The following is a 26,506-nucleotide window of genomic DNA, read 5'->3' on the forward strand; positions in this document are numbered from 1 at the left end:
AAAAGAGTTACGGACTTTTCTGGGAATGACGGGGTGGTGCCGATTGTGGATCTATAATTATGGATTGCTTGTTAAACCACTGTACGTGTTGACAGCCACTGAGCAGAAACACCTTGAATGGAACAAGGAGACCGAACGAGCCTTGGAGCTACTGAAAAAGGCTTTGATGTCGGCCCCGGCCTTAGGACTCCCAGATGTGAGTAAGCTGTTTCTTCTTTACTCCCACGAGAAGCAGGGCATTGCCCTGGGAATATTAGCACAAAACCTGGGTCCATATCGACGAGCAGTTGCCTACCTCTCTAAGCAGTTAGACACAACTGCAAAAGGTTGGCCTGGATGCCTGCGGGCGGTTGCGGCTGTGATATTGAATATACAGGAAGCCCGAAAGTTTACTCTGGGCCAGAAAATGACTGTTTTGGTGTCTCACACAGTATCAGCAGTACTGGAAGCGAAAGGTGGACGTTGGCTCTCTCCGCAAAGACTCCTGAGATATCAAGCTATATTGGTAGAGCAGGATGATGTGGAGATTGTAGTCACTAACATTGTCAACCCAGCTTCTTTTCTCAGCGGGAACACAGGAGAACCGGTACATCATGACTGTTTGGAAACCATCGAAGCAACATACACCAGTCGCCCAGACCTGAAAGACAGCCCCATGGAAAACGGGGAAACTTGGTTCACAGACGGAAGCAGTTATGTCCTAAATGGTAATCGACACGCGGGATACGCCGCCACCACCAGCCAAGAGGTAATAGAATCAGGGGATTTGCCTATGAACACCTCCGCACAGAAGGCAGAAATAATTGCTCTAACCCACGTCCTGGAATTGGCCCAGGGCAAAGTTGTGAACATTTATACAGACTCAAAATATGCCTTTGGAGTTGTACATGCACATGGAGCAATTTGGAAGGAGAGAGGACTATTGAGTTCTCAGGGGAATAATATCAAACACGCAGAAGAAATTCTGAAGTTACTGGAAGCTGTCCAGCTCCCTAAGAAAGTAGCAATTATGCATATTAAGGCACACCAGAAAGTGAGCTCAGATTCGGAAAGAGGGAATGAGCTGGCGGACAGAGAGGCAAAACAAGTGGCCAAAACAAAGGTAAAAACAGAAGGGGCCTTAATTCCTGGTAGGCAGATTTCCCTAGAAGGTAAGCCAGAATACACCAAGGAAGATCAGAAGCTCATTACAGATTTAGAAGGGTCATATAATGAAGAGGGGTGGGCTCATGCCCCACAAGGAAAGCTAATCGTTCCCTCTTGCTTATTATGGCATTTGATACGGGAGGAACATAGGAAAAGACATTGGGGAACACAGGCTCTGTATAATCATTTGATAAGAGAAATTGTGGCTAGAAATTTATACACCACGGTGAGACAGGTGACTCAACAGTGTGATCTTTGCCTCCAGACTAATCCTAAGAATACCCCAAAGCCGGAAATGGGCCAGATTGGAAAAGGGAACGGGCCTGGACAACAATGGCAAATTGATTTTACAGAACTTCCAAGAAAAGGGGGATATCGATATTTATTGGTATTAACTGATACCTTTTCAGGTTGGCCAGAAGCATTCCCAACAAGAACGGCTAAAGCTCGGGAGGTAACTAAAATACTGGTACAAGAGATAATACCATGTTTTGGGGTTCCAGCAACCATATCCTCTGACAGAGGACCACATTTTGTCTCAAAAATAGTACAACAAATTAGCTGCCATTTGGGTATAGATTGGCAGCTTCATACTCCATATCACCCCCAGTCGAGTAGTCAAGTGGAAAAAATGAACCACTCAATCAAACGGCAAACTGTGAAATTAGGACAAGAAGCAAATTTGACATGGCCTCAGTCTCTCCCTTTAGCCCTTCTGCGTATACGAACAAGACCAAGGGTGAAAGAAGGACTGAGCCCCTTTGAAATTCTGTATGGACAACCCTATGGGATACAGAGAGGGGTGTCTGTACAAGCGGGGGATGAAATTATGACTTCTTACATGGTAGCATTAGGTAAGCAACTTAATAAAATCAGGAAGCATGTGGTAGGGACTCGAGGGAGAGGTTTGGAGGGGCCTGTACATAATATACAACCAGGAGATTATGTGTACATAAAGTCTCTTACAGAAAAAACTCTGGAGCTGCAGTGGGAAGGACCATTTCAAGTATTACTTACCTCCTTCACCGCGATTAGGATCAAGGAACAGAGCGCCTGGATCCATCACACTAGGGTGAAGAAAGCACCCAAAGGACAATGGACTTCACAAGAAAAGGGACCTTTGAAGCTCAAATTTGTAAGACATTGATTGTCATGCTCCTGAGTTGGACCTTGCCTAAGGGGCAGGCTTGGGATCGAAAGACTTATTTAAATATGACAGAGAGTATCTCGAAAGTACTAAATTTATCAGATTGTTGGGTATGTAATCCCCTTCCTCAGGGGAACATGGAACTCCCCTTTTTAGGAGTCCCAACCACAAATTGGACATCTCTTATTAAAGACGGGCCAGACAGGAATGGATTATGCCTTTATGGAAAGGGAAATACCCAGCGGGGACCCAGCTTTGATCTGGAGGTACCTGATCCTAAAGAGGTCTTAATTACTGGCCGTTGCTTAAATATTAATATTTGGGGAGACATGGATAATTGTAGCCTTGCGGAAAATCTGGGAACTTTTGATAAAGGAAAATTAGAACATCTTGCACTGAACTTAACTATCAGTTTCTATTATATCCGGAAACCAAAGAGGGGGCCAGAAAAGAAGGGGCGAGAACAAGACAGAAGGGAGACACATCTTGGTCCAAGATGCAACACAGGGCCCGGATACTGGTGGCTCTATGGGGATGGCAGGGCCAGAAAGAGTTTACCCCAGAACTGGAAGGGACACTGTGTTCGGGGGTACCTTGCACCCCAGATCAGTATATTCGAGGGAGCTTCGCCTCCCCGATGGTTTTTGAGAACACCTTGGCTCCGTGTAAAACGGACTGCAAACCCACTAATTATTCGAGGTACTAGGTACCATCGTTTTGTCCGATGGTTAATCCCCTCTTTAGGGGTAAGTGAGCTGGAGAAAGCTATCATGAATATATCTGCTACATTAGAGGTTATAGAAAATGCTACAATTGATGCAATTCGAGGGCTGCAACTGGAAATACAATCCCTAAGTAAAGTAGTACTCCAAAATAGAATGGGATTGGACATGCTTTTAGCAAAAGAAGGGGGCTTATGTGTAGTTATAAACCAAACTTGCTGTACCTATATCAATCAAAACCAATGAATTGAAACAGATCTTGAAGAGATATGGGAAAAGACTAAAATACTACATGAAGCTTCCCAAGATGACACTTCTTGGGGCTTGACAGGCATATTAGAAAAATTAACCTCCTGGTTGCCAAATTTGGCATGGTTGAAGCAATTGTTTGTCACTATAATCATCATCATTCTCTTGTCTGTGGTCCTTTGCATAGTGGTTCGATGTGGCTTTTTGTGCTGTAAGAGTACAGGAGACTCTTACAGTGAATGGAAAAAGAATCAGTTACGACGAAAACTCGAGACCAACAAATACTTTGAGAGGATGCTAGATAGGGAAACAATGTATTAGAAGTACTAGGATTAGATATAGTAAAAGAATTTACTATTTTCTAGAAAAGGGGGGAACGAGACAAGGGGAGTCAAAAGAATCTCAGTAGACTATTTAATAAAGGGGGATGAGAGATGATGTTTAGCGCTTACATTGTTGAAATTAGCTGAGGCAGAGACAGTCTTTGATAAGAAGAGCTGGTCCCAAGGACCAGCCAATGAGGTAGAGACAGTTCCTCATAAGAAGCAGGAGCAGGCCCCAAGAGCCAGCTAAGACTGGTCTTGTGGCTTGGGTGAATACCAAGAAACCACTGAGCCTGCGCAAGAAAAAAGGTTACTAGCGGTGACGAAGAGGAGTCATCTATCTTCATCTCTGCGACCACCAGACGACCACCATAAAGAGGCACTGCGCGAGCGCAGTTGAGAGGAGACTATGGAAATGACCTCTCGGAGCTAATTTTAATATGAAGCGGGGACAGGTCATGCACATGTATAGGTGTATTGTGAATATGTAACACTTCACTGTATAAACTTGAGACAAACTGCCGAGTCGGGTGCGCATGACTTTGGTGGGACTACCCCCCGTGCTGCCCAGCGCTGAATGAACATACCTACTTTACAATCTCACTGACTGTGGAGTCAGTTTCCGCACATCAGCACCAACGTACAAAATGGCAAGGAGAATACCTCTCTTAATCTCTCGGTACTCAAAATACTAAAGCCTAAAGGAAAAGGAGACTTGCCAGGGTTTGAGGTAAGATCCGAACATCTTCCCACAAACCGAGGTAGGCAAAGAACTCTCGGAAAGGTTCAAGTCACAAAGGAGCTCTGAAGCTTTTACCCCATGGCTGAAGTGCGTTTTGTATCCCGTATAAACACAGCCAACGGGTGCGTTTAATAGAGAGGCTGCGCAGCTTGGTTTCAGTGGGACAAGGGGATGTGATGGCGACAGCAGCAATGGGCTATTTTGACAGTTTGGAAGAGCTGCCGTTTGCCTGGCTGGGCTTTGGTCACGGATCCAAATGGTCCAGGTCTGAATACGACCAACCTTTCCTTCCACCACACCAGGCTCACTGCCGCACACTTGTTTCTCAAAGCCTGGCTTACTTCCGTGGCGGGCTGTTGGCACCCACCATCCCAGCCTAGGGCTCTGGTTACACTTTGGCTTTCGTCCAGGCTGCAGCTGCCAAAATCACCCCCCCTTTCTCCCCAGGAAAAGGGGCTGTGTCCAGCCACATCAAGTCCCCGCTCCTCCTGGCTGCGGGGCCGCATAGCCTTTAGCTCTGGCGCAGAGAGGGGACGGCTAATAGGGGTGGTCTCAGGGCTTCACGCTTGGTTTCTGCCATGGCCCGAGAGAAGAGGAACAGCACCAGGCTTGGCCTTGGGAGCCGAGTGGCAGAGCAGGTGTCAGGGTCACCCAGCAGCTGGGCCCAGGGCGTGGCCACCAAGGGCAGGGAGAGACCCCGGGCCTCCTGGGCACAGCGACAGCCTGTGGAATGATTGCTGGAGGTGACTTGTCGGTATGACACATGACCCCCGCCGCCCCTCCAGGGAAGGTGAACCTCCAGGGAGGAACGCAGCGCACATGTAAAGAATTGGTTCCATGGTAGTTCCCTAAGTGACATAACCTGCCACTTTAGATGTCAGCAACACCAGGGGAGCTTGGTGTGCTGACTCTGAAAAGTAACACAGAGGGCGGGGCGGAGCTGAGACGCCGCGGCCAGGGTCTGTGATCGCAGGGGTAGGCAACCGTAACGATCGGAAGGAGAACGGTTGGTCCCTGCATTGAATCCACTGGAGCAAGGAGGTAAAAGAACAGGGGTTCTGTCGAGCTAACGCCCTACGCTTCTGGTTTATATCACACGTGCCCACTTCTGGGGTACTGACACGCAACAGCAGGCCCTTTGGGGGAACTTTGCTCATTACAACACCAAAACACACCTTCATCCCCAAAGGTACCCGCCTCCAAGGTGCGACCACCCCCCCACTGAGCATGCGCTCTGAATTTTCTCTAGCGTACATCTTTAAAAGCAAAGCAAGAGAACTTTATACCAATCAAAGGAAAGGTATGTAGGACTAGAGTCACTCAAGCTCCACCTAAAAAATCAGAAAATATAAAAGGGCTTAAGAGAGGAGAAATGTTAGGGAAGACACCATCATAGACAAGTCAGGAGGACACCGCTGACTTCTGGGATCACTCGATGGGCTGAGCCTCTCTCCCCCCCCCCCCCAGGGATGCCTCTTGCGTGAGATTCGAACACTCGGCTGTACCGAGTGCTTCCCCGGGAAACTTAGAATTCTTTAGAGCTCTTTTCTTTCCTCATTTAATGCGCTTGTAGTCGACTGTATGGCCACCTGCATGTGCTTTGCAGACAGTCTATTTATCACGGGCAATCCAAAAGAACCTGTACTGTTGCTTTAATGAGCTGCGCTGCTCATTCATCTAGTCCTGAGAGTTCGTTAGCGCAACCAAACTCCCCAAGTCTGGTCATTCTCGTGCGTTGAATGCGGCTAAGCCGAGAGCGCAGTAGACTATTAAGTGCATCCGTCATCGTGATAGTTCAGCACACTGAACGCGACCGCACTTAGAGCGTCAAATTGGACATCACTCAGAAAGAAATTAAACCTAGCCGTCCCCAGCCCCTCTGACATCTAAGGATAAGCTGGAACGCAAGGGGGGTTATTTTCTGCCAAACTTCTTGACTCGGTAACGCAACACAGCCCCCGGGGCCGGCGCCCCAAAGGCCTTCCTCCGAAGGATGCTGGGCCGAGGGGCGGCGGGCAGGGCTGTGCACGGGGGCCCCCTCACCCCCGTGTCGCAGTGCCACCACCCGGCAACGCAGCAGTCACACTGCCCCGGGGCAGTATAAAAGGGGCAGCCTCCCCTGTCCCACTGCCAGTCTGCCTGGCAGGCGGCACAGAGACAGCCCAGACAAAGTCCGCCAGGAGCCGCTGGAATTACTTGCCGGGGGCTGAGGGAGGACGACCGGAGGCTGCACCAGGCTGCTGGAGACGAGAAGAACCACCAAGCCCTGGAGGTGCCCGAGGCCATCAGGCTTTTTTGGATGGATAGCTGTGGCAAGACCAAGGGAATGCCTTCTTGAGGAGCACTGCAGAGCTCGCCGTCCTCACTCCCTGCGGAACCAGTGGCAGCAGCCGTAAGAAGTGGGATGCAGAGATGTTGCCGGGGTCCCAGTGCCTTGGAGCACCCGCTGGTGGCCCGAAGGCGCGGGAAGGATTCTTGCCCCCAAGGTCGATCAGGCCGCGGGCATTTGGCCACTCTCGGAAGCCCCTGAGATGGCTCCAGGTTGAGGGAGAAGAGGGCTCGGGCATCTACTGGGAGGCGTGACCAGCCTGTGGGACCAGGAGGCAGGTCTTGCTCACGTGCTCAGGGAATAGCCGATCGCCAGCTCTGGGGTCAGGAAGGAATTTTCCCCCGGGGCAGATTGGCACTGGACCCCGGGGGTTTTTTGCCTTCCTCTGCAGCACTGAGCAGGACCACTTGTCAGGGCTCCTCCGGTCCGTTGTGGCTAGGTTACTGCCTGCTGCTCGTGCACCACGAAGATGGCCTCTCGTGCCCTGCAGCTGGGGAGAGGAAGGCTTTTTTTCCCCCACGGTGGGCTAGCAAGTGTCCCCGGGGGTTTTTTGCCTTCCTCTGCAGCACTGAGCACGGCCCCTCACCAGGGCTCCTTTGGGCCGTTGTGGCTAGGTGCCCGCTGCTCGTGCTCCACGAAGGTGGCCCTCGTGCCCCGCATCCAGGGGGAGGAAACTTTCTGACTCCCACGGCGGGCTCCAAGGGATGCTCCCGGGGGGTTGCTTCTTGTCCTCTGTAGCACTGAGCAACAGCCCCTTGTCAGGGCTCTTCTGGGCCCTTGCCTGCTGCTCTTGCACCTCCGAGGCACCGCTTGTGCCCTGGCTGTCTCGGGCTCTCTTGCCCAGTGCAAGTCTGGAGCGGGAGCGAGCTCTGCTCTTCCCTTAGCTCCACTTCCCCAGGGGTTCTGGCTTGGGCAAAACAGCCTGTGCTTGGAAGGGCTCCAGGCTTGCTGCCCCATCAGGAGCTGCCACTTTTCATCTCTCCCTGCATGCAAATCAAGCGCAGGGCCGGCACGAGAGCGCCTTTCATGCATCGTTGGCCAAGAAGCACAGCGGCGGAGCAAGTTTCCGAATGCAAAAATACGCTTTTCACCTCTACCTGTCATGCTTTGGAAAATACCCCACGGTAGCACACACCTCGCCTTAGTACACTTAGATGTTATGCAGCTTTTCCATAATTAAACTGCATACCATAAAAGCTGATGTAGAAAGTATTACCAGGTTGCAGAAGGTAAATATTCATAGATTAAGCTTGTTCTCTTTAGCTTGAAAAACTAGGCAAGTTAGAGATCAGAACTTCTAAAATTAATCAAAACCTTGGCAGATATATTAACAAAAATAAAGCTCAGTGTTTCAAAGAAAATAAAAATAGTCTGCTTTAGTTCAAGCTCTGCTAAAATTACCTGATGTATAGGTGCCTAACGTGCATCCTGTGCCAGACATTCTATATACGCAGAGACCTTTCCTATACACTTTCTTCATTACCTGCATTGCTTATCAGTATTCATTCTTTCATATACGCATACTCATTTAAAGCAACTTATCTTAGGAGGGCTATTTTCATCACAGCTTGCTTTGAATACCGTCTCGTTGGCAACATCAACTGGTCAACCCTTAGGTATACATATGATTCCCACAGGTACCCGCACATACAGAATCTGGCATTTGTGAGACAATGCCTGTGCAAAGGCTAACGAGGTGGGTAAAACAGTCTCATTTGGTGCATCCAGCATGGATGCTGCATCCTCTATCCACAGCGTAGACAAACACAGGACTAAGATTCACATGATACAGTGAATTTACTGGGTGAGAAGGGAGAAAGCGGAACAGGATTTGCCTTCTGAAACTGGACAGTACTCTTCTCCAGAGCAAGAACTTCCACTTTTATTAACTGTTTTCAAAACATCTGTAGCTAAGAGGACTCCTTTGAGCTGAGTACTTAACAGTCCTTCTCCAATTGTACATACTTGACAAATACAAGTGTATTTGTCACACCCTTAGGGTGTGTTTTGGCTTGATGGGGTGGGTGGTTGTTTTTCCAGAAGAAATTACCAGAAAGTAGTAAATGTCAACAGCTCTTCAAGTATGCTTGTGTGTTTCTGTATGGTTTGTAGCCCTGCCTCCAAAGGAAAAACACATGCACACAGTTTAGCATTGAAAATACTTCACACTGTACTGATGGCTTTTTTTCTTCTGAATCTCAGTTTGTAATTGTTGGAAGCAAGTTTTCTAGTCATAAAGTTAGCTGAGCTATTGGAAAAACCTGCTGTATATTATTGTTATACTGCTATCCACCAGCATGGAACTTACTGTCCTGTAACTACATATCTCAGATTATAAAATACATATGCATGTGTTCATTTCAAATGATCAGTTATTTATTTCATAGCTGAAGAAACATATCTCAACATGAGAAAACAAGTATACACCTATTCACTCAACTGCAAGTTGTAAGCTTCACTGCAACACACCTTATAGTTTTAGTTTCTTTCCAGAGGTGAAGATGACAACAGAAAGACTAGAGTCCAATGCTGTTTTCACCTACCCTGAGTGTTATTTCAAGTTATTGCTCTGTGATTAATACAAAGATTACACAGTGATATGGCTTGAAAGGCTGACCATCTTTCACACATTCTGGAGAGTGCGAGGTTTTGTACATGAATAATAGAGAAATGGGAATCAGCACAGGTAGATCAGTGATTTGTCTATGTCACACGTACAACAAAGTGTTAATAGGTTAATTAGCAATTTGTTTCATTTTTATCCTTACATCTCCACCACTTGTAAGCCAGTTGGGTGAGATCCTTCACTTCTGTAATTCCAACTGTTTTACACTGTACTCAATATTTCCATCTCTAAACATGGGCCCACTCGAAACAAACAACCGATTTCAGGTTTTAAAAACATTTTTTTAGTTTTAAAACATCTCTAAGTTTTACAGCAGTCCAGTTGTAAGTGCAACTCCAAAACATCCCTCGCCTGTAAATCCGCCAGTCTGATGCTCATTTACATCACAGGTCTTTCACCAAGCACAATGTTCCTGAGGTGGGTACAATGCAGTATGTGCCAGTGTAGACTCTTTTCCATTACCAGGGAAGTTAAAAAGATGCTTTAATAGGACTGAAAATTCAGGCTGGATGGAAAAACACACAAGGAGAAAATGCTGATTTAAAAAATGCCAAGGCACATCCTTTCATTGCCCACATGGAAAATCCATAGACCAGGTATGGCTATGGAGATCTCTTCCTCCACCCCACTATTGCCTAAAAGGACAAGGGGCAGATTTTTCACACTGCTTGGGACTCACAAAGATCTATAATTTGCTATTATATTTCTGCATGCAGCCTCTGCATCATGTCGGAGCAAAGAAATGCTCCTGCTGCCTTGCAGTCCTGCCACTCCACAACTCCCAGGACACCTCAGAGCTCTGCACATCCACATCGGTTCTCCTTGGGTGGACATTCCCAGAAGAATTACGCTGCTGTGAGCATGCAAAGCTGTGTAATCCAAGCCACTTGAAGGATACACAAAAAATTTGTACATTTTCTCCTTAATAAACAGTCCCTCTGGACACAGAAGTCACAGACTGTCTCTGCTTGGCAGCACATGGGATAACTGCCTATCAGTCACATCCTACATTTTCTTCATGTTGTTTCTTTCTTTTGCAGCACTTGCAGATATCCACTGGGGAATATGATAATCCCAAAACACTGCTGCCTCCATGCTACACGGTTTTATCATTCATCAACATTAGCTGTGTTCATGCATGATAAAGTACCGGCTTATTTGTACAGGAAGTAAAGACAAATTAGGAAGTTTGTGTACTAACATTTTATCTGCCCTGGACTTTGACACACTGTCCTGTCCTGTTCTAGAACCGCGGTACCGAAAAAAAGCTATACAAAAATTACACGTACTCTCTGCTGCTAGTCCACTTTCTTTTCCCCACGATCAAATCCCTTTTCAGAGATAGGAGAAGACAAGCAATGTAGAAAGCACCTGGAAGGTTACCTTACTGCTTTTCCAGCAAATTGTATGGCTGGCTGCCTCTGGAAAACGTTTGGGGAGCTGCATCAACATGCAAAGAACCTCAAAAGGAGGAGGAAATTTTTGACTGCTCTAATTGTCACTCTGTCCTGACATTGAAACCACCAGCACAGCAAAGACCTCTGACACCAAACAAAATCAGCAATGAACAACAACTAAGATGGTTTCCCACACAAACCTCAGTCCTGCCCTTGGCAAACTGCAGGTAATTTGCTTAGAGAAGAAATTTTCTTAAGCTGTCAACTGGGCAACAAAATTGCCATCAAGGAAAAAAAAAATGCAACAGCATCTCCATGCAGATGAGAAAAAGAGAGCACTATATTGTCTCTAGGAGAAGAACCAAGAGAGATGCTATAGACTAGGTTCATTCAGTAAAATCAGATAACAGCATCTGACTTCTCCTTTATCAGTCTGATACGCACTGACTTACTCCTAACTTACAGTGGACAGAGTAAAATATGGTTTAAGAATTACTTGTTCTCAAATTTCACTTATATTCTTAAGAGTAGAGGACTTTGGGCATAAATCTGCCCAAAACGACACGCCTGTTTCCCCTTTGTATTCAATCTAAAAGCAGTCTTTATTGAAACGATCATAAATTACACATTGATATTTGGCAGCCTTTGTTAAAAACATAAACCTACCACAGCCTCATCACAGCTCTCTATTGCCATCTCCCCATTTCTGTAGCTAAATACACCCAGTGTGGCAAAGCAGCTGCATCATTTACTGTTCATTAAGAGGTAGAAAGGATGCAGCAGGTGGATGTCAGGTTTTGTCCATTACTTCACAATTACTTGTTCTGAATATTTAACTCACATTTTGGGAGGTGGAACGAGAACCATTTATCTAAATCAGAATGATTCACCTGAGGAATATTTTCCCCTCCTGCACCTCTTTTATATCTTCCCCCCCCCCCAAACCTCATAAAATATTAAATTCTCCTGGATCACCTTATTAGTACTCATCTATTAATAACAGACTCCAAAAACTTCTCACTCCTCAATTAATATTGCTCAGCCAAACATCCCATTCTTGAAAGGTCTCAGGATGACTACGGAAACCTCTCTGTTGCAGGAACTAACAACCTTGAAAGATACCTTAACGAGGCCAAGAAGATCTCCTCAAGTTTATAAAAAAAAAATTGTGCTAACTCGTCCAAATGCTTGCATGAATTTGGACCACTTTCTGTCAAACTTCCCCTTGTTCTTGTTTGCCTAGGAGTCACTCTTTGATTTTAACCCAGCCACCTTTGCACACAGGATTTGTTCAGAATTGTAAGTTTCCATTAAAATGCAGAAAAATCTTGAAAGCTAAAGTTATTTCCATTTTCTATACAGACTGGTACGCTTGTAGAAAAAGCTCCACTGTCCAGAAGGCTGCTGATCACAGCCTTCGTTTGCAGCTTGAACTACAGCCAATCCAGATCACTGAAGATGAGGACAAACACTCTGAATTTGACTCACAACATCATAAAAAGTCAGGGTAGTAAGTCAAGCACATGCCAAATAATTTACTTTTTACATATATGACTTCACTCTCCACAAGGATGAATCAGCTCAGCAGCAATCTCATACTAGTGGCAAAATACAAGACTAATACATAGCAGTAGGTATCTTGCAAGTGCCACCAAAATGTGAAACACAAATATAGGCAACTTGCTGTATACAACTGATCACAGACTCTGGCATCTGAATAACAGGAAGGCGAGCTGGAAGCTCTATGTGTTACACCACCCGCACAATTCTCCCACCAACAGGGCTCCTCTCTTGCCCAAGAACAGTAAATTTACAACAGCAAAACTATTGCCAACAACTGAAATGAGAAAAGGTTTTGGTATTTAATTAGGAATTTAAAAAAATGCCATCCATGAAATATAAACTGACAGGACTTAATTCTTTCTGTTTCAGTGTTGTTCGTTGAACCCTTCTTTGCTTTCTTGAATAATAGCCATGATGAATTTTGGGAAGGGTGCAGAGAGGATTACTTAAAGTATAGCGAGGGCTGTGTCCTGTGCCAGAAGCTTTAAAAAAAAAAAACAACAAAAAAACCCCCAAACAAAAACGAAAACAGAAAAGAGAACTGTGGCAAATGGAAAGAATGACAACTTCAAATCTGCAAGCGCATAAGTGATCAACAAATGCTGGTTGATAGCCTAACGTGGTGAGTAAAGCAATCACAGTACGCCTGCTTCTGCCATGACAAGGGCCAAATGAGAGAACAACCATCAGTCAGGTGTCATGGGCAAGCCATCACTTCTGCACAAAATTAAAGTACAATGGAAACAGGCTGAAGAAATACAGAGAATGACAGTGTGGAAAGATGCCCCTCTGCCTTACTTCAGATGTTCATCCAGAGGAAGTGAAGGAAGAAAACAACAGCTATTCTATTCATGATTTCCTGCTGCTGCATGAGTGCCTGAACTGGCATGGTAACATCTTCCTCCACCCAGGTGTGCTAGAAAGGGAATGCTGCACACATCAGTTACTGAATTAAATTAAATAGATGCAAGTAATAAGTTCATAAACTGATCTCTAAATCACTGCTATTTTTGTGGATAGACAAGGTCAGAGTCTCTGTCCCTGTATTTAGTTTCATCTACAGGCTTGGAGTCCATTTGACTCTCACTTAAAGTTATTCCTGATTTCACTCTTAAACTGAACAACGGCAAAACAAAAATGGACTTCTTGGATCACTAGCCCCATGGTTACTTGCGACGAATGATAAAAGGATGGCCACAGTGCATGTTTTTAGGGTTTTATCTGCCATTTGACAATGCTTCCAGTTACCCACTGGTCAGATAAACACTAACATTAGACACTGCGTAGAGGTCTGGCTTATCAGAGCTATCACTCCTCTGTCATTGGGTCCTCTTGTCCACAGCTTTTGTAGAGCCACAGAAAAACAGCCCTCTTATCTCCCGTTGCATATACATAACGGGCAGCTACACTCATCAGCTAGTCACAGACCTGTGGCACATGAAAGAGGAGCTGGGCATGACCTTGAGCATCAAAATCACCCGCCTCCTGCTCAGAGCAGTGTGGCAGCCCACCTCCCTCAGTGAGGAGCGAGGCTCTGCAAGCCAACGCAGAGAGAGGGGAATGCACTGCCTCCTACCATGGACGCTACCCTCACACTGTCATCAGTTTTAATTGTGATTCTCCTGTAGCAGCATGAACTACTCGTATCAAAAAGGTAATGACAACAACAAAACTTTTGAAATCAACTTCCTGTATTCTACATGAGAGTGAAAAATACGTGCTTTCCTCCAAACGATGCTGCTTGTTTTTTTCTTCTTCCTTCTTTTTTCCCCCTTTTTGCTTAGTATTCAGCTGTGGATTTTGCATCTCCTCAGAGACGGGCACAACATAGCGGGTTCCTCACTGGACCTGTTCATGACAAATTTCACTGCCAGTTTCTAATGCTTCTTCTAGCAGCTAAGTTTTGTCCCTCAGTATAGTTTCGGGCTTCCCACCTGGCTGAGTCGTTGCAGTGTGTTCATAGGTCTCAACCTACCATGTTGCCCTGGAAGGAGCAAAATTCCCACTTGCTGACACTAGAGAGGAAAGCAGGCTTGCAGCCTGTGACAGGCCACAATTCCTCCTCTCCTATCAGGGTAAAAAAAAGCAGGCACTTGGTACCACACACCCTGCTTTTCCAACATATGCCACCTTTTTCAGGCTTCTCACAGACAGAGCACTTGAAGAAGGAAGACAACCCGGGGCTGAGTTATCCTGCAGGACCACCAGCATCTCCCTGGTCTGACATTCATGAAATGGTCCAGGGCTCTCCCTACCTACACGTGCACACACACGGAAAACCATCCATCTACTCTCATTCCTCATTTTCCTTTCCATGGCATTCCCATTTTTGCTGTCACAAACTAGGTATCCCAAGGACAGTGTTGCAAGGAAGGTCCTTTGCAAAGCTGGTTCCTTACATGACTGTTTCGTAAGGACTATGACAAACCACTAAACAGGGATGTAAAAACCACAAAGCACATTATTCTGAAAATCATGCATTACCATTTTTCTACGCATTTTTTTCATGCTGCTTTGCAGTGTACATTTTCATATTGTGTTTTAACAGTGAGATTGATTTAATTGGCAATTGTTTATCTCATTGTCGTGGTTTAACCCCAGCCAGCAACTAAACACCACGCAGCCGCTCACTCACTCCCCCCCACCCAGTGGGATGGGGGAGAAAATCGGGAAAAGAAGCAAAACCCGTGGGTTGAGATAAGAACGGTTTAATAGAACAGAAAAGAAGAAACTAATAATGATAATGATAACACTAATAAAATGACAACAGCAATAATGAAAGGATTGGAATGTACAAATGATGCGCAGTGCAATTGCTCAACCACCCGCCAACCGACACCCAGCCAGTCCCCGAGCGGCGACTCCCTGCCCCCCACTTCCCCGTTCCTATACTGGATGGGATGTCACATGGTATGGAATACACCGTTGGCCAGTTTGGGTCAGGTGCCCTGGCTGTGTCCTGTGCCAACTTCTTGTGCCCCTCCAGCTTTCTCACTGGCTGGGCATGAGAAGCTGAAAAATCCTTGACATTAGTCTAAACACTACTGAGCAACAACTGAAAACATCAGTGTTATCAACATTCTTCGCTCTGAACTCAAAACATAGCACTGTACCAGCTACTAGGAAGACAGTTAACTCTATCCCAGCTGAAACCAGGACACTCATATTGCTAGTCTCCTACATTATTACTATTTTTACAGGCATCAAAAAATTCTGATGAAAATGTTTTAAAGTTGAAAGAACACCCACAATAGAAGAAAGTTCCAAAATCACCTGAGAAATTTCCAAGGTTTACTTTCTTCCTCAGAAATACAACAAAATAATTATGATTTTCATTGCAATTTCATTTAACTGAAGCCTATTTTCTACCTTGTGAAATGGGAAATAAGTACACCATTATTCTCTGTGTTAACATACTACTTCCAATTAGCTGTACCTTTATATTAAGTTTAGCTATGAGACATTTACTTGCATGCTTCTAAATATACCATTGGGTTATTTCATTTTATAATCCATGCTGCCTGGAAACTACAGAGCCAGAATTTTTTTTTTTTTTTTTTTTGTAAAGAAGAGTTTCATTTTAAGAATATATGACCAAGAAGAATAAAGCTGAAAAGAAATTTCAGGAAATCGGTATAAAATGAACTCAGCGATCCTCTCTAAACTCTCCGTTGGTGCTATTGAGACTATCTTCTCAAAGCCACTTTGCAGGCTAAGTTGGCCATATGTCCACACTGCCTAGGCTACAGCAAGGCACCAGCCTTTGTTCAACAAGCAGTAACGCTTTGAAAATAGTGAGCTTTTGATGCACTTTCCAGTCGGCACTCCTATGTAGTTTGGGTGCATCTTCTGGACGCAAGCCACCTGAAGCATCCCTAGTCAATGTACACCTGGAGAAGAGGCATAGCCCAAAACATAGCCCAAAGTAGTTACATGGCCAGGTCAGCACGATGCTATAGCCAGTGTGACCCAGAAAACTAGATGCAATGATGTCACACCGTAACCAGTCATGATGTCATCTCAACACAGGCACCAAGCAAGGAGGTTTCTGATCAGGTAACTGCCACTGGGCCTCACAAGACTAAACTAACACCTGGGATTCGACTGCTTACAAGTTTGGGCCACGCAAAAGCCCTAAAACACACAGAAATCGTAGACTTGATCAGCGACACTAGCATAAATGGAATGCTTATGGCACAAATGGACAATATCCGCCAGTAGATGCTACACAACAGGGAACCCGTGGACATGCCCAGCCCAGCCCAGCCAAGGATGGCCTTCTGTCAGAAAGCGACTGTTAGTTTCCTTGCTAAGTCGAGGGCAAGCCAGATGGCTGTAGTTTCACACACCTGCACGCTCCAATGCTGACATTGAACAGGCTGGTGCCAAGCGAGGAAAGCCACAAGGTAATGCGAGTTTAGTGCAGACAGAGGATGATGACCACCACCCTCTCCTCCTGGACTGGGCAGCTCATCCCAGACCTGGCACTACTCCAGACTTTCTGCCAGCTCATTTAGCCCACAGCCCAGTCCTGCAAATCCAGTCCTACCCAGGGATGCTGGTGTCGCTCTGCCAGAAACAGCCTGAAGTGACAGGCCTTGGTTCAATAAGAATCGCAAAAAAAACCAAACCCAAAACCAACAACAACAAAAAATCACACAAAATCCCACACACAACATAAAACTGGCACAGGAGCTAGACCCCTGCATGTGAACCAGCTGGTTATCCACGACCACGAGGAGGTCACCGCAGGTCACCTCAGCTCTCTACCTGCAGCTCTGGCTGTCCTAAGTCCCTCACAAAACAGCTGAACCCCTCCTGCCTTTCCTGTCTTCCTAGTAACATCCCACTGAAAAATAATCCCTCCGTGGTCACTGGAGAACAGCCAAGGAGGACATGGGGCAGAGCCACTTACAAAGGTAACAGTGAGGTGGCCCTGGGGTCCGCACGGTTACAGAGAAGTCAAGTATGGCACAAATGCTCGCCAAGACTAGGCAGACCGTAGTCAGGTGCTATGGAATAGCAAGTATCCCTCGCAGCACTCAGCCTTTCTGTACCAGTGATGTCAAACAGCATGAACATGGATGCAGTTGTCTAGCCAGAGCTACAGCCGTGGCGACTTACTCTGAAAATTGCACATAGTTGGCCCTCAAAAGCCAGCATTTTGTCTCAGAGTTCAACAAAGCCAGTGTTTATCTCAATGTGGTCACATAGCAAGCCTGTTTCTTTCACCTCCTCTCCAGAAAATACCTCCTGTTCAAAAAAAAAAAGACACGGATGGTCACTGTTCATGCTACCCATCTGAAATTTTGAGTCAAGTTAGCTTTTGGTGCTTTGTTTCTATCACCAGATTCCTTGAAATTCCCACAGAAGTATGAAGGCACTCAGAGGAGAACAGAGAACTGGTTGATTGATTACCTTGCTCTCCATCTGAATTGCACTCAATTAGCTAATGCCATTCAGCTTGTGACATCTTAGTTGCCTTAGGCATATACTGGTACAGCCCTGCTAAAGGCAGGTACTCTGATAAAACTGCATGGATAAAACTGGCAGAGAATCTGGTCTCACATCTGAGGCCATGCCTGGGCCAACAAAACCAAACAAAAATAGAGAATTTTAGAAGCCAGCTACTGAAAGTATTTAACAGGGAGTTCCCAATAAAGTGTCTGTGGACAGAGGAGTGTCATTAAGATGACTTTACCTTTGACAAGACAAAGGAAAAGTATAATCACATTTTGCACATCAATAGGCACACAAATTCAGCAATTGAAAGATTAATGAGAGAACGGGCTTATTTGCTTTCCCTATCGCTTCGTCTTATCTCAGGGCTGGAGGAAATACACTAGAAGTTCTCTGTTGACATCAACATTAGTAGAGAGTACTGGTTAAAAATAGATGACACCTTAGCCTAGTATCTCTGCCAAGATCAATATTTAAGCAGTATTTTTTAAGACCTAGAGAAAGCTCAGCAGGACCCCCAGAAATGCTTCTACAGAAGCAACAAGCAGCAACCTCTGTTACCAGGCTTTGATTCAAAACAGATCAAAGCATTTGGCTGACCCTGGAAATGAACTAATGCTTTCTAAGGCTACAGATAATCTCACTAAGACCATTACCCAACTCACAATGAACTGATAAAAAAGTTTTCACTACTTCTCTATGGAAGTTGTCTCTGTCATTTGCACTTCCCCTCCCTTCTTAGAGGAAACTTGTTCAGACAAATTTAAATTACATTTGCGGACCTGTATTAGTAACTTGTCACATGAGTTTCTTCTTTCCTATCATCTGAGCTGTGAACTCAGTGCCACTTTCTTTCGAGGACTGGGAGATGAAGCTTGCCTTTTAATAAACTTCTCTATGGAACACTCAACTCACCAAACACTCGGTTTACAGAGGAAAAAAGTTAAAATATGTTATCCTGGTTTGTCTCAAACACAGATGGGGAAATGCTCCAGAGAAAAATCCCAGCTGTCAATCTGCACTGCAGACCTCTACTTCGTACTGATGTTAGAGGGAGTTCCACCCAGCAGACGTGTGCAGACAATGCAACAAAAATCTGCAATGCAGACAACAGATCCGCAATGCAGATCAGACACTAGGATTTTACTCACAGGGTGATAATTCAGCTTTGCTGTTCCCACTACAGAATCACAGAAATGCTGAGGCTGGAGGGGGCCTCTGGAGATCATCTAGTCCAACCCCCTTGCTCAAAGCAGCGTCAGCTACAGCAGGTTGCCCAGGACTCTGTCCCATCATGTTCTGAATATCTCCAAGGATGGAGATTCCACAACTTCTCTGGACAACCTCTGCCAGTGTCTGACTACCCCTCACAGTAAAAAAAACCAACCCAAAACAAACAAAAAAAATCCAACCCAAAAACCATTTAACAAAAAAAGAGCTTTTTCTTATGTTTGAATGGTATTTCCTGAATTTCCATTTTTGCCCTCTGCCTCTTGTCCTGTCACTGGGCACTACTGAGAAGAGCCTGGCCCCATCTTGTGTGCTTCCTTCCGTCAGGTATTTATATTGATAAGCTTCCCCCAAACCTTCTCACCTCCAGGCTGAACAGTCCCAGCTCTCCTGGCCTCCCCTTCTATGTCAGATGCTCCAGTCTCTTCATCTTCTTCATGGTCCTTTGCTGGACTCTTTCCAGTATGCCCCTGTCTCTCTTGCACTGCGGAATCCAGAACTGGACCCAGCACTCCACATGTGGCCTCACCAGTGCTGAGCAGAGCGGAAGATAGACCTGCTGGTGACGCTCTTCCTAATGCCACCCAGGATGCTGTTGGCCGCCGCCTTTGCTCCAAGGTCACATTGCTGGCTCATGGTCTAAGTTGTTGTCCACCAGGACCCCAACCTTCTTCTCAGCAAAGCTGCTTTCCAGTCAGTCAGCCCCCAGCACATACTGGGGCATGGGGCTTTTCCCTGCTGCGGAGCAGGACTTTGTGCTTCCCCTTGCTGAACTGCATGAGGTTCCTGTCAGCCCAGTTCTTCAGCCTGCGGAGGTCCCTCTGGATGGCAACACACCCACCAGGTCTACCAACCACACCCCCTCTTTTGGGGGGGGGGTGTGTGTTCATCTACAGACTTGCTGAGGGTGCACTGTGCCCCATCATCCAGGTCATTAATGTTAAACAGCACAAACCACAGTTGTATAGGCAATAACACAGCCATGCTGGGACACGGGCAACTGGGGCAGAAATCAATCTGTGTAAAATACATTGAATCAATTTCTGCTATTATAAAATTTTCATTCATTACTGTACAACTGCTTCAAAAAGAATGACATACAGAAGATGACAAATCTGAGTTCAACCTCACTTCAATTCAGAAAAAAATGAAATGAGTTTGGAAAAAAGAGACCAATACGGCTGATATTCTGCTGCAGCACAAAACTAAGGAGCCTGTATTCTGTTGACACCAACCAGCAATTTTTGTAAGAAATTTAGACAGTTTTGCTAGCAGAAGAGCTGATATATCAGGATAACACAACTATTTATATTATATAATGAATTATAAAGCAGAAAAGCACTAAGCACATTTTTTTTTTCTGAGAACTAATGCAATGAGCAAACATGCAAAGCCCAAGCAACACAAAGAGAACCTACATGTCAGCTCATGGCTTGCCAACACCATCCTCAGGTGCTCACAAAGTGCCTTGGCTACATTAGAATCAGCATTAAAGCAGTGGAGAAAAAAGGTCAACAGTTAAAGGCCATACTGATTCCAAGTCTGCAAGCTTCATGGAGTTTTTGTGAAAGCCAGTGGGCATTCCGCAGATGGGAATTTGCTGTATCTAGCCCAGGCCACTTTGATTAACACATTATTCAGCAGCATCGCTCATGATTCAGCAAAACCACTCTGCCAATTTTATCAGATTTGTAACATTAATCAACAAAGAGGCACACTTCAGTGCACGAGCACTGTTCTGAAATACCAAGCCACACACTCACCTGCAGTAAATCAGTATAACTCCACAGAAGTCAACTGAGTTTTATGCCAATTTACACCAATTTTGGCCCACTCCATTTACACTACTACACTCTCTAATTCTTTTACTCAAGTACTGCAGACATTGCAGGTAATTATATTATCAGCAACTTTATTTAGGAAGCGAAGAAACTCTCACAAGGAGGTACAGTGCCATATGAGGAATCCAATTTTCTCAACATCTTCAGAATGAATCTGAGTATTACTTTATTATGAGTGATACTGTTTGGAATTAGGGCAGACTTAATTGTAACTGCTACAAGCAGCCGGTAGGATAACAAGCATCTTTTTGATTCAGGAGCAGATACTATTGGTGACAATTACATGACAAAAATCAGTCTTGAGGTTCCAAGTACTGGAAAGAGAAATGTTACCGTCATCTTAGAAACTCCAACTACAGATGCTCACACTGATCTAAATGCTGCTTGCGCACATCATTTAAGAGGAAGGAAAAGAAGCTTCTGATAGTTTTCCTTTTTACAATAAATGCTGTTCAGTAGCTCTCATTTAAAAGAAACACAACTTCAGGTCTAGCCCTTTCTCAGCTGAGCTGAGAGAAAATTTGCTCTGACAGGGAACTGCAAGTGCTCACGTGAAAGAAGAGACAGATCAAAGGTACATACATAACAGAAGGAAGCCCTGGGCACAAAGGGGGACCCAAAGCCCACAGTCCTGGGTCAATTGCCGCACCTCAGAATGAAGGCCTTTCCACCAAAAGAAGATACAAGATTGCTCTTTGCCAGAGTAAGAGCAGCACTGACAGCAAATTTAAACTATAGGCCTGCTTTCAAAACAACCCGCGTCAATTTATAAAGTTTAGATCAATTTATAAAGTTCCCATGGAAACCAAGTAACACATGATAGCTTTAGCAGTCTTGCTGTGAACACTTCAGTAGATTCAGATCCAAAAATTATTACAACTAAAAACAAATGCCCCAATCTGCAAACTACAGACACAGCGGCTCTGACATCAGCATGTGCTGAGTACTCAGATGGTTAGTGTGATAATTTCCAAATGAGACCTTTCTATTACATAAAACAGTTTCTAGAAATTGCCAGTTGGCAGCCTAACATGCAAAAACCAGATGAAGAACAGCCATTAGCAAGTTAGGTGGGTAAGGGGTGTTGACCCACTCCTCCACTGCTCATCGTGCTCCCCTGAACCTGAGTGGAAGTACAGCCACCACTGGATGAGCCCAAGCACGTTTGTCTCTCTCTCACACTGCACCCCTTACCCTTTTTTAGTTATACTTCCCTTGTACAAAGACCCAGGTAATTGCTGCATAGCTGAGAGGACATGTTCCCCATCTAGAAGCAGGGATGCAGAACAAAAATCAAGCGTTTGTGCCATTTCCTATATTGCCCCATAAGCAACTGCTGTCATAGGATGCCCAGATACCCCAGTCCCACTAGGGCAGACTGGAATACGAAGGAAAATTGAGTGAAAATCTGCAGAAGCTTCTTACTTCAGTACTTTCCCTGAGACGCCACTTTTCTCTCCACTCTCCACTCTTTCTGAGCCTGGAAAGTTATCTCTTCCCAGCAGAAGAATGGGACACATCTGGCCCTGGCCTTGATCTTCTAATCCAAGAGGCACATCTCCCATCACAAGGCTCTAAAAAATAAGCTGATCACCCTGCACTTCTGGCCACCACCTAATACAGGCCACTGGACTGCACATGCTTTAGTCTGGCTCAGTTCAGCAGCTCTTGTGGTTTTTAAATACTGGCTTGTCACTCGGAGATAGCCCTTATATATAGTCACCAATTACAATGTGGTTATACGTCAAGTCCTATCACTCCGAAACCAGCCCCCTTGTGCAGGTGGACACTAAAAGTGTAACAGCCCTGACTTCAAGTCCTTTGCGAGGCAGCAGAAACAATCTGTTTTCCTCAGGGACACCAGGTCAAGGCCTGAGGAAGGAGCATACACTTTACTGAACCAAGCTTACAACTTCGGGCCTTGACTTCAAACACTGAACATCAAGTAACAGAATACAGACAGCTGCCTGTACGCCCCTGTCACACTGCCAAGTCACTATCTATTTCATAGCTCTAGATAATAGGATGATGTCTAAATGACAGGACAAATTTCAAGTGACTCACAGTGGAGGTATTTAATTAATGGTTCAAACCTGCATCAGGGGAGGCTCAGACTTGACACGAGGAAACATTTCTTTACCGAGAGGGTGGTCAAACCCGGGAACAGGCTTCCTGGAGAGGCGGTTGATGCCCCATGCCTGTCAGTGTTGGAAGAGGCATTTAGTCGGACAATGCCCTTAATACCATGCTTGAACTTTTGGTCAGCCCTGAAGTGGTCAGACAGTTAGACTAGATGATTGTTGTAGGTCCCTTCCAGCTGAACTATGTTATGCTATGCTGTTCTTCTTTCTACCTCCTCCTTTCCCTACCAGTGCATGCTGAGGAAATATCTGATGACATTTCTTCCCAGCCCTGCACTAGCAGAAGGCATTCAGTGGGTAACCATGTCCCAGACTAGGCACTGGCTCTGTCACATTGTGGGAAGGAGGCATGTGCCTTCTCGTGGGGGTGAGCGCTCTGGATCGTCTCGAGATAATTGGACCATCCGCAGAAACTGGCAAAAAGCAAGTGTGAAGTGCGGTTTTTGAGTGTCTTCTGTGTTCATCCAGTTCAGCTGGGTTTCCACAGGATGGCAAAAGCCCACGTTTCTGACACTAGCGAGGCTCAAAGATCAAGCCCTCAGTCTGAAGCAGGACATGCTCCTCAACTAAAGGGTTGCAAATCTTTTGGAGGTGGGCAATACCTGTTCATTACCCCTGGATTTTATTTTTGCTCCTTGGGCTCATTTTTAGAAATGCCCGACCTGTTTCCTGTGGAAAAACATGCTCAAACACACAAGCCTGAGAACAACAGTACTCCATCAGAGAGAAGGTCCATCTGGCCCAAAACTCTGTCTCCAAGGTGGCCAACCATCACTCTCTAAAGGAGAGCATATGAGCCATGCAAGTCTGCTTCTGTCAGGGTCCTGGGGGTGCTCATAGGCCTCAATGGCTGGGATCGGCCTCCCCTGGGACCCCCACCCTCACCGTCTCCGACGAGGGCCCAGGGGACATGTCTCAGCTCAGCCTGGGGCCTTCAGTCCCTGCCTGAGCCATGTTGCAGGTGTGCCTGTCCCTGCGTTTGTCTCCTGGATGGGCCTGGGACCTGCACTGCAGAGAGCTGCTCTCCTGGAGGGAGCCCTCAGACCTAGGTCAGAGCTTGTCATGCACAACTCTGGGTACAACATAGCATAACTACTCTGGTCTAGTCTAGTCTAGTCTATTTCTATTCCCTGCGCTCACCCTGAGTCAAATAACAAGACCGTTACTTGCCTGAAACGCTGGGGGTTTTCAGCTCCAAAAACACTTTGAAGGACACATGACACAAAGGTTACAAGTGGAAACAGGATTTTTTTTAATGTTATTTTATGGGTTTTTTTCTGAGCCTGTTTCAGAGCCGATGCTCACAAGCCTTAACACAGTGTGCCTGTGTAGCCAGGAGCAGGCTGATGCATTCTTCAGTTGAGCTTGAAAAAACATCCCTTGCGGCCTGGCAAAGGCAAGTCACAGAGCTACAGAAAGTAGGAGCAGGAATACAGGCCAAGCAGTCCCTGTATCCTGAAGAGTGAGAACGTGAAGAATGAGGATCAACACCGACCACACGCCAAAGAAGAAGAAGAAGAAAAAGAAGGAGGAGGAAGAGGTGTGTGGTACTGTGGGGTATTTTCCAAAGCATGACAGGTAGAGGTGAAAAGCGTATTTTTGCGTTCCTGAAGACTGAGAACGCGAAGAATGAGCATTGGGACTGACACACACAACAGAACACGACGACAAACATAAAGACAAAGAGGTGTGTGGTATTCTCAAAAGTATGACAGGTAGTGATGACAAGCATACCGTTTGCCTTCCAGAACTTGCTGCACTGCTGTGCTTCTTGGCCAACGATGCATGAAAGGCGCTCTCGTGCCGGCCCTGCGCTTGATTTGCATGCAGGGAGAGGTGAAAAGTGGCAGCTCCTGATGGGGCAGCAAGCCTGGAGCCCTTCCAAGCACAGGCTGTTTTGCCCAAGCCAGAACCCCTGGGGAAGTGGAGCTAAGGGAAGAGCAGAGCTCGCTCCCGCTCCAGACTTGCACTGGGCAAGAGAGCCCGAGACAGCCAGGGCACAAGCGGTGCCTCGGAGGTGCAAGAGCAGCAGGCAAGGGCCCAGAAGAGCCCTGACAAGGGGCTGTTGCTCAGTGCTACAGAGGACAAGAAGCAACCCCCCGGGAGCATCCCTTGGAGCCCGCCGTGGGAGTCAGAAAGCTTCCTCCCCCCAGATGCGGGGCACGAGGGCCACCTTCGTGGAGCACGAGCAGCGGGCACCTAGCCACAACGGCCCAAAGGAGCCCTGGTGAGGGGCCGTGCTCAGTGCTGCAGAGGAAGGCAAAAAACCCCCGGGGACACTTGCTAGCCCACCGTGGGGGAAAAAAAGCCTTCCTCTCCCCAGCTGCAGGGCACGAGAGGCCATCTTCGTGGTGCACGAGCAGCAGGCAGTAACCTAGCCACAACGGACCGGAGGAGCCCTGACAAGTGGTCCTGCTCAGTGCTGCAGAGGAAGGCAAAAAACCCCCGGGGTCCAGTGCCAATCTGCCCCGGGGGAAAATTCCTTCCTGACCCCAGAGCTGGCGATCGGCTATTCCCTGAGCACGTGAGCAAGACCTGCCTCCTGGTCCCACAGGCTGGTCACGCCTCCCAGTAGATGCCCGAGCCCTCTTCTCCCTCAACCTGGAGCCATCTCAGGGGCTTCCGAGAGTGGCCAAATGCCCGCAGCCTGATCGACCTTGGGGGCAAGAATCCTTCCCGCGCCTTCGGGCCACCAGCGGGTGCTCCAAGGCACTGGGACCCCGGCGACATCTCTGCATCCCACTTCTTACGGCTGCTGCCACTGGTTCCGCAGGGAGTGAGGACGGCGAGCTCTGCAGTGCTCCTCAAGAAGGCATTCCCTTGGTCTTGCCACAGCTATCCATCCAAAAAAGCCTGATGGCCTCGGGCACCTCCAGGGCTTGGTGGTTCTTCTCGTCTCCAGCAGCCTGGTGCAGCCTCCGGTCGTCCTCCCTCAGCCCCCGGCAAGTAATTCCAGCGGCTCCTGGCGGACTTTGTCTGGGCTGTCTCTGTGCCGCCTGCCAGGCAGACTGGCAGTGGGACAGGGGAGGCTGCCCCTTTTATACTGCCCCGGGGCAGTGTGACTGCTGCGTTGCCGGGTGGTGGCACTGCGACACGGGGGTGAGGGGGCCCCCGTGCGCAGCCCTGCCCGCCGCCCCTCGGCCTAGCATGCTTCGGAGGAAGGCCTTTGGGGTGCTGGCCTCGAGGCAGTCCCTGTGCCCAGGAGGCCCGGGGGTCTCTCCCTGCCCTTGGTGGCCGCGCACTGAGCCCAGCTGCTGGGTGTCCCTGACGCCTGCTCTGCCACTCGGCTCCCAAGGCCAAGCCTGGTGCTGTTCCTCTTCTCTCGGGCCATGGCAGAAACCAAGCGTGCAGCCCTGAGACCACCCCTATTAGCCGTCCCCTCTTTGCGCCAGAGCTAAAGCCTATGTGGCCCCACAGCCAGGAGGAGCTGGGACTTGATGTGGCTGGACACAACCCCTTTTCCTGGGGAGAAAGGGGGGGTGATTTTGGCAGCTGGCAGCCTGGAGGAAAGCCAAAGTGTATTTGGACAATGCCCTTAATACCATGCTTGAACTTTTGGCCAGCCATGAAGCGGTCAGGCAGGAGGACTA

General features: G+C 46.9%; 1 protein-coding gene across 1 annotated transcript in view; it reads left to right on the forward strand.

Moving 5' to 3' along the window:
* Nucleotides 1–492: 492 nt before the first annotated feature.
* Nucleotides 493–26,506, forward strand: part of LOC128142893 (electroneutral sodium bicarbonate exchanger 1-like) — a 62,366-nt gene continuing 36,352 nt past the window's right edge. The window contains exon 1 of the mRNA XM_052789573.1: nt 493–748. Within this exon, the coding sequence (XP_052645533.1) occupies nt 656–748 (93 nt within the window). The 5' untranslated portion in view covers nt 493–655. The remainder of the gene's footprint in view (nt 749–26,506) is intronic.

This window comes from Harpia harpyja, chromosome 6, assembly GCF_026419915.1.
Source record: "Harpia harpyja isolate bHarHar1 chromosome 6, bHarHar1 primary haplotype, whole genome shotgun sequence".
In the NCBI taxonomy this organism is placed as follows: Eukaryota; Metazoa; Chordata; class Aves; order Accipitriformes; family Accipitridae; genus Harpia; species Harpia harpyja.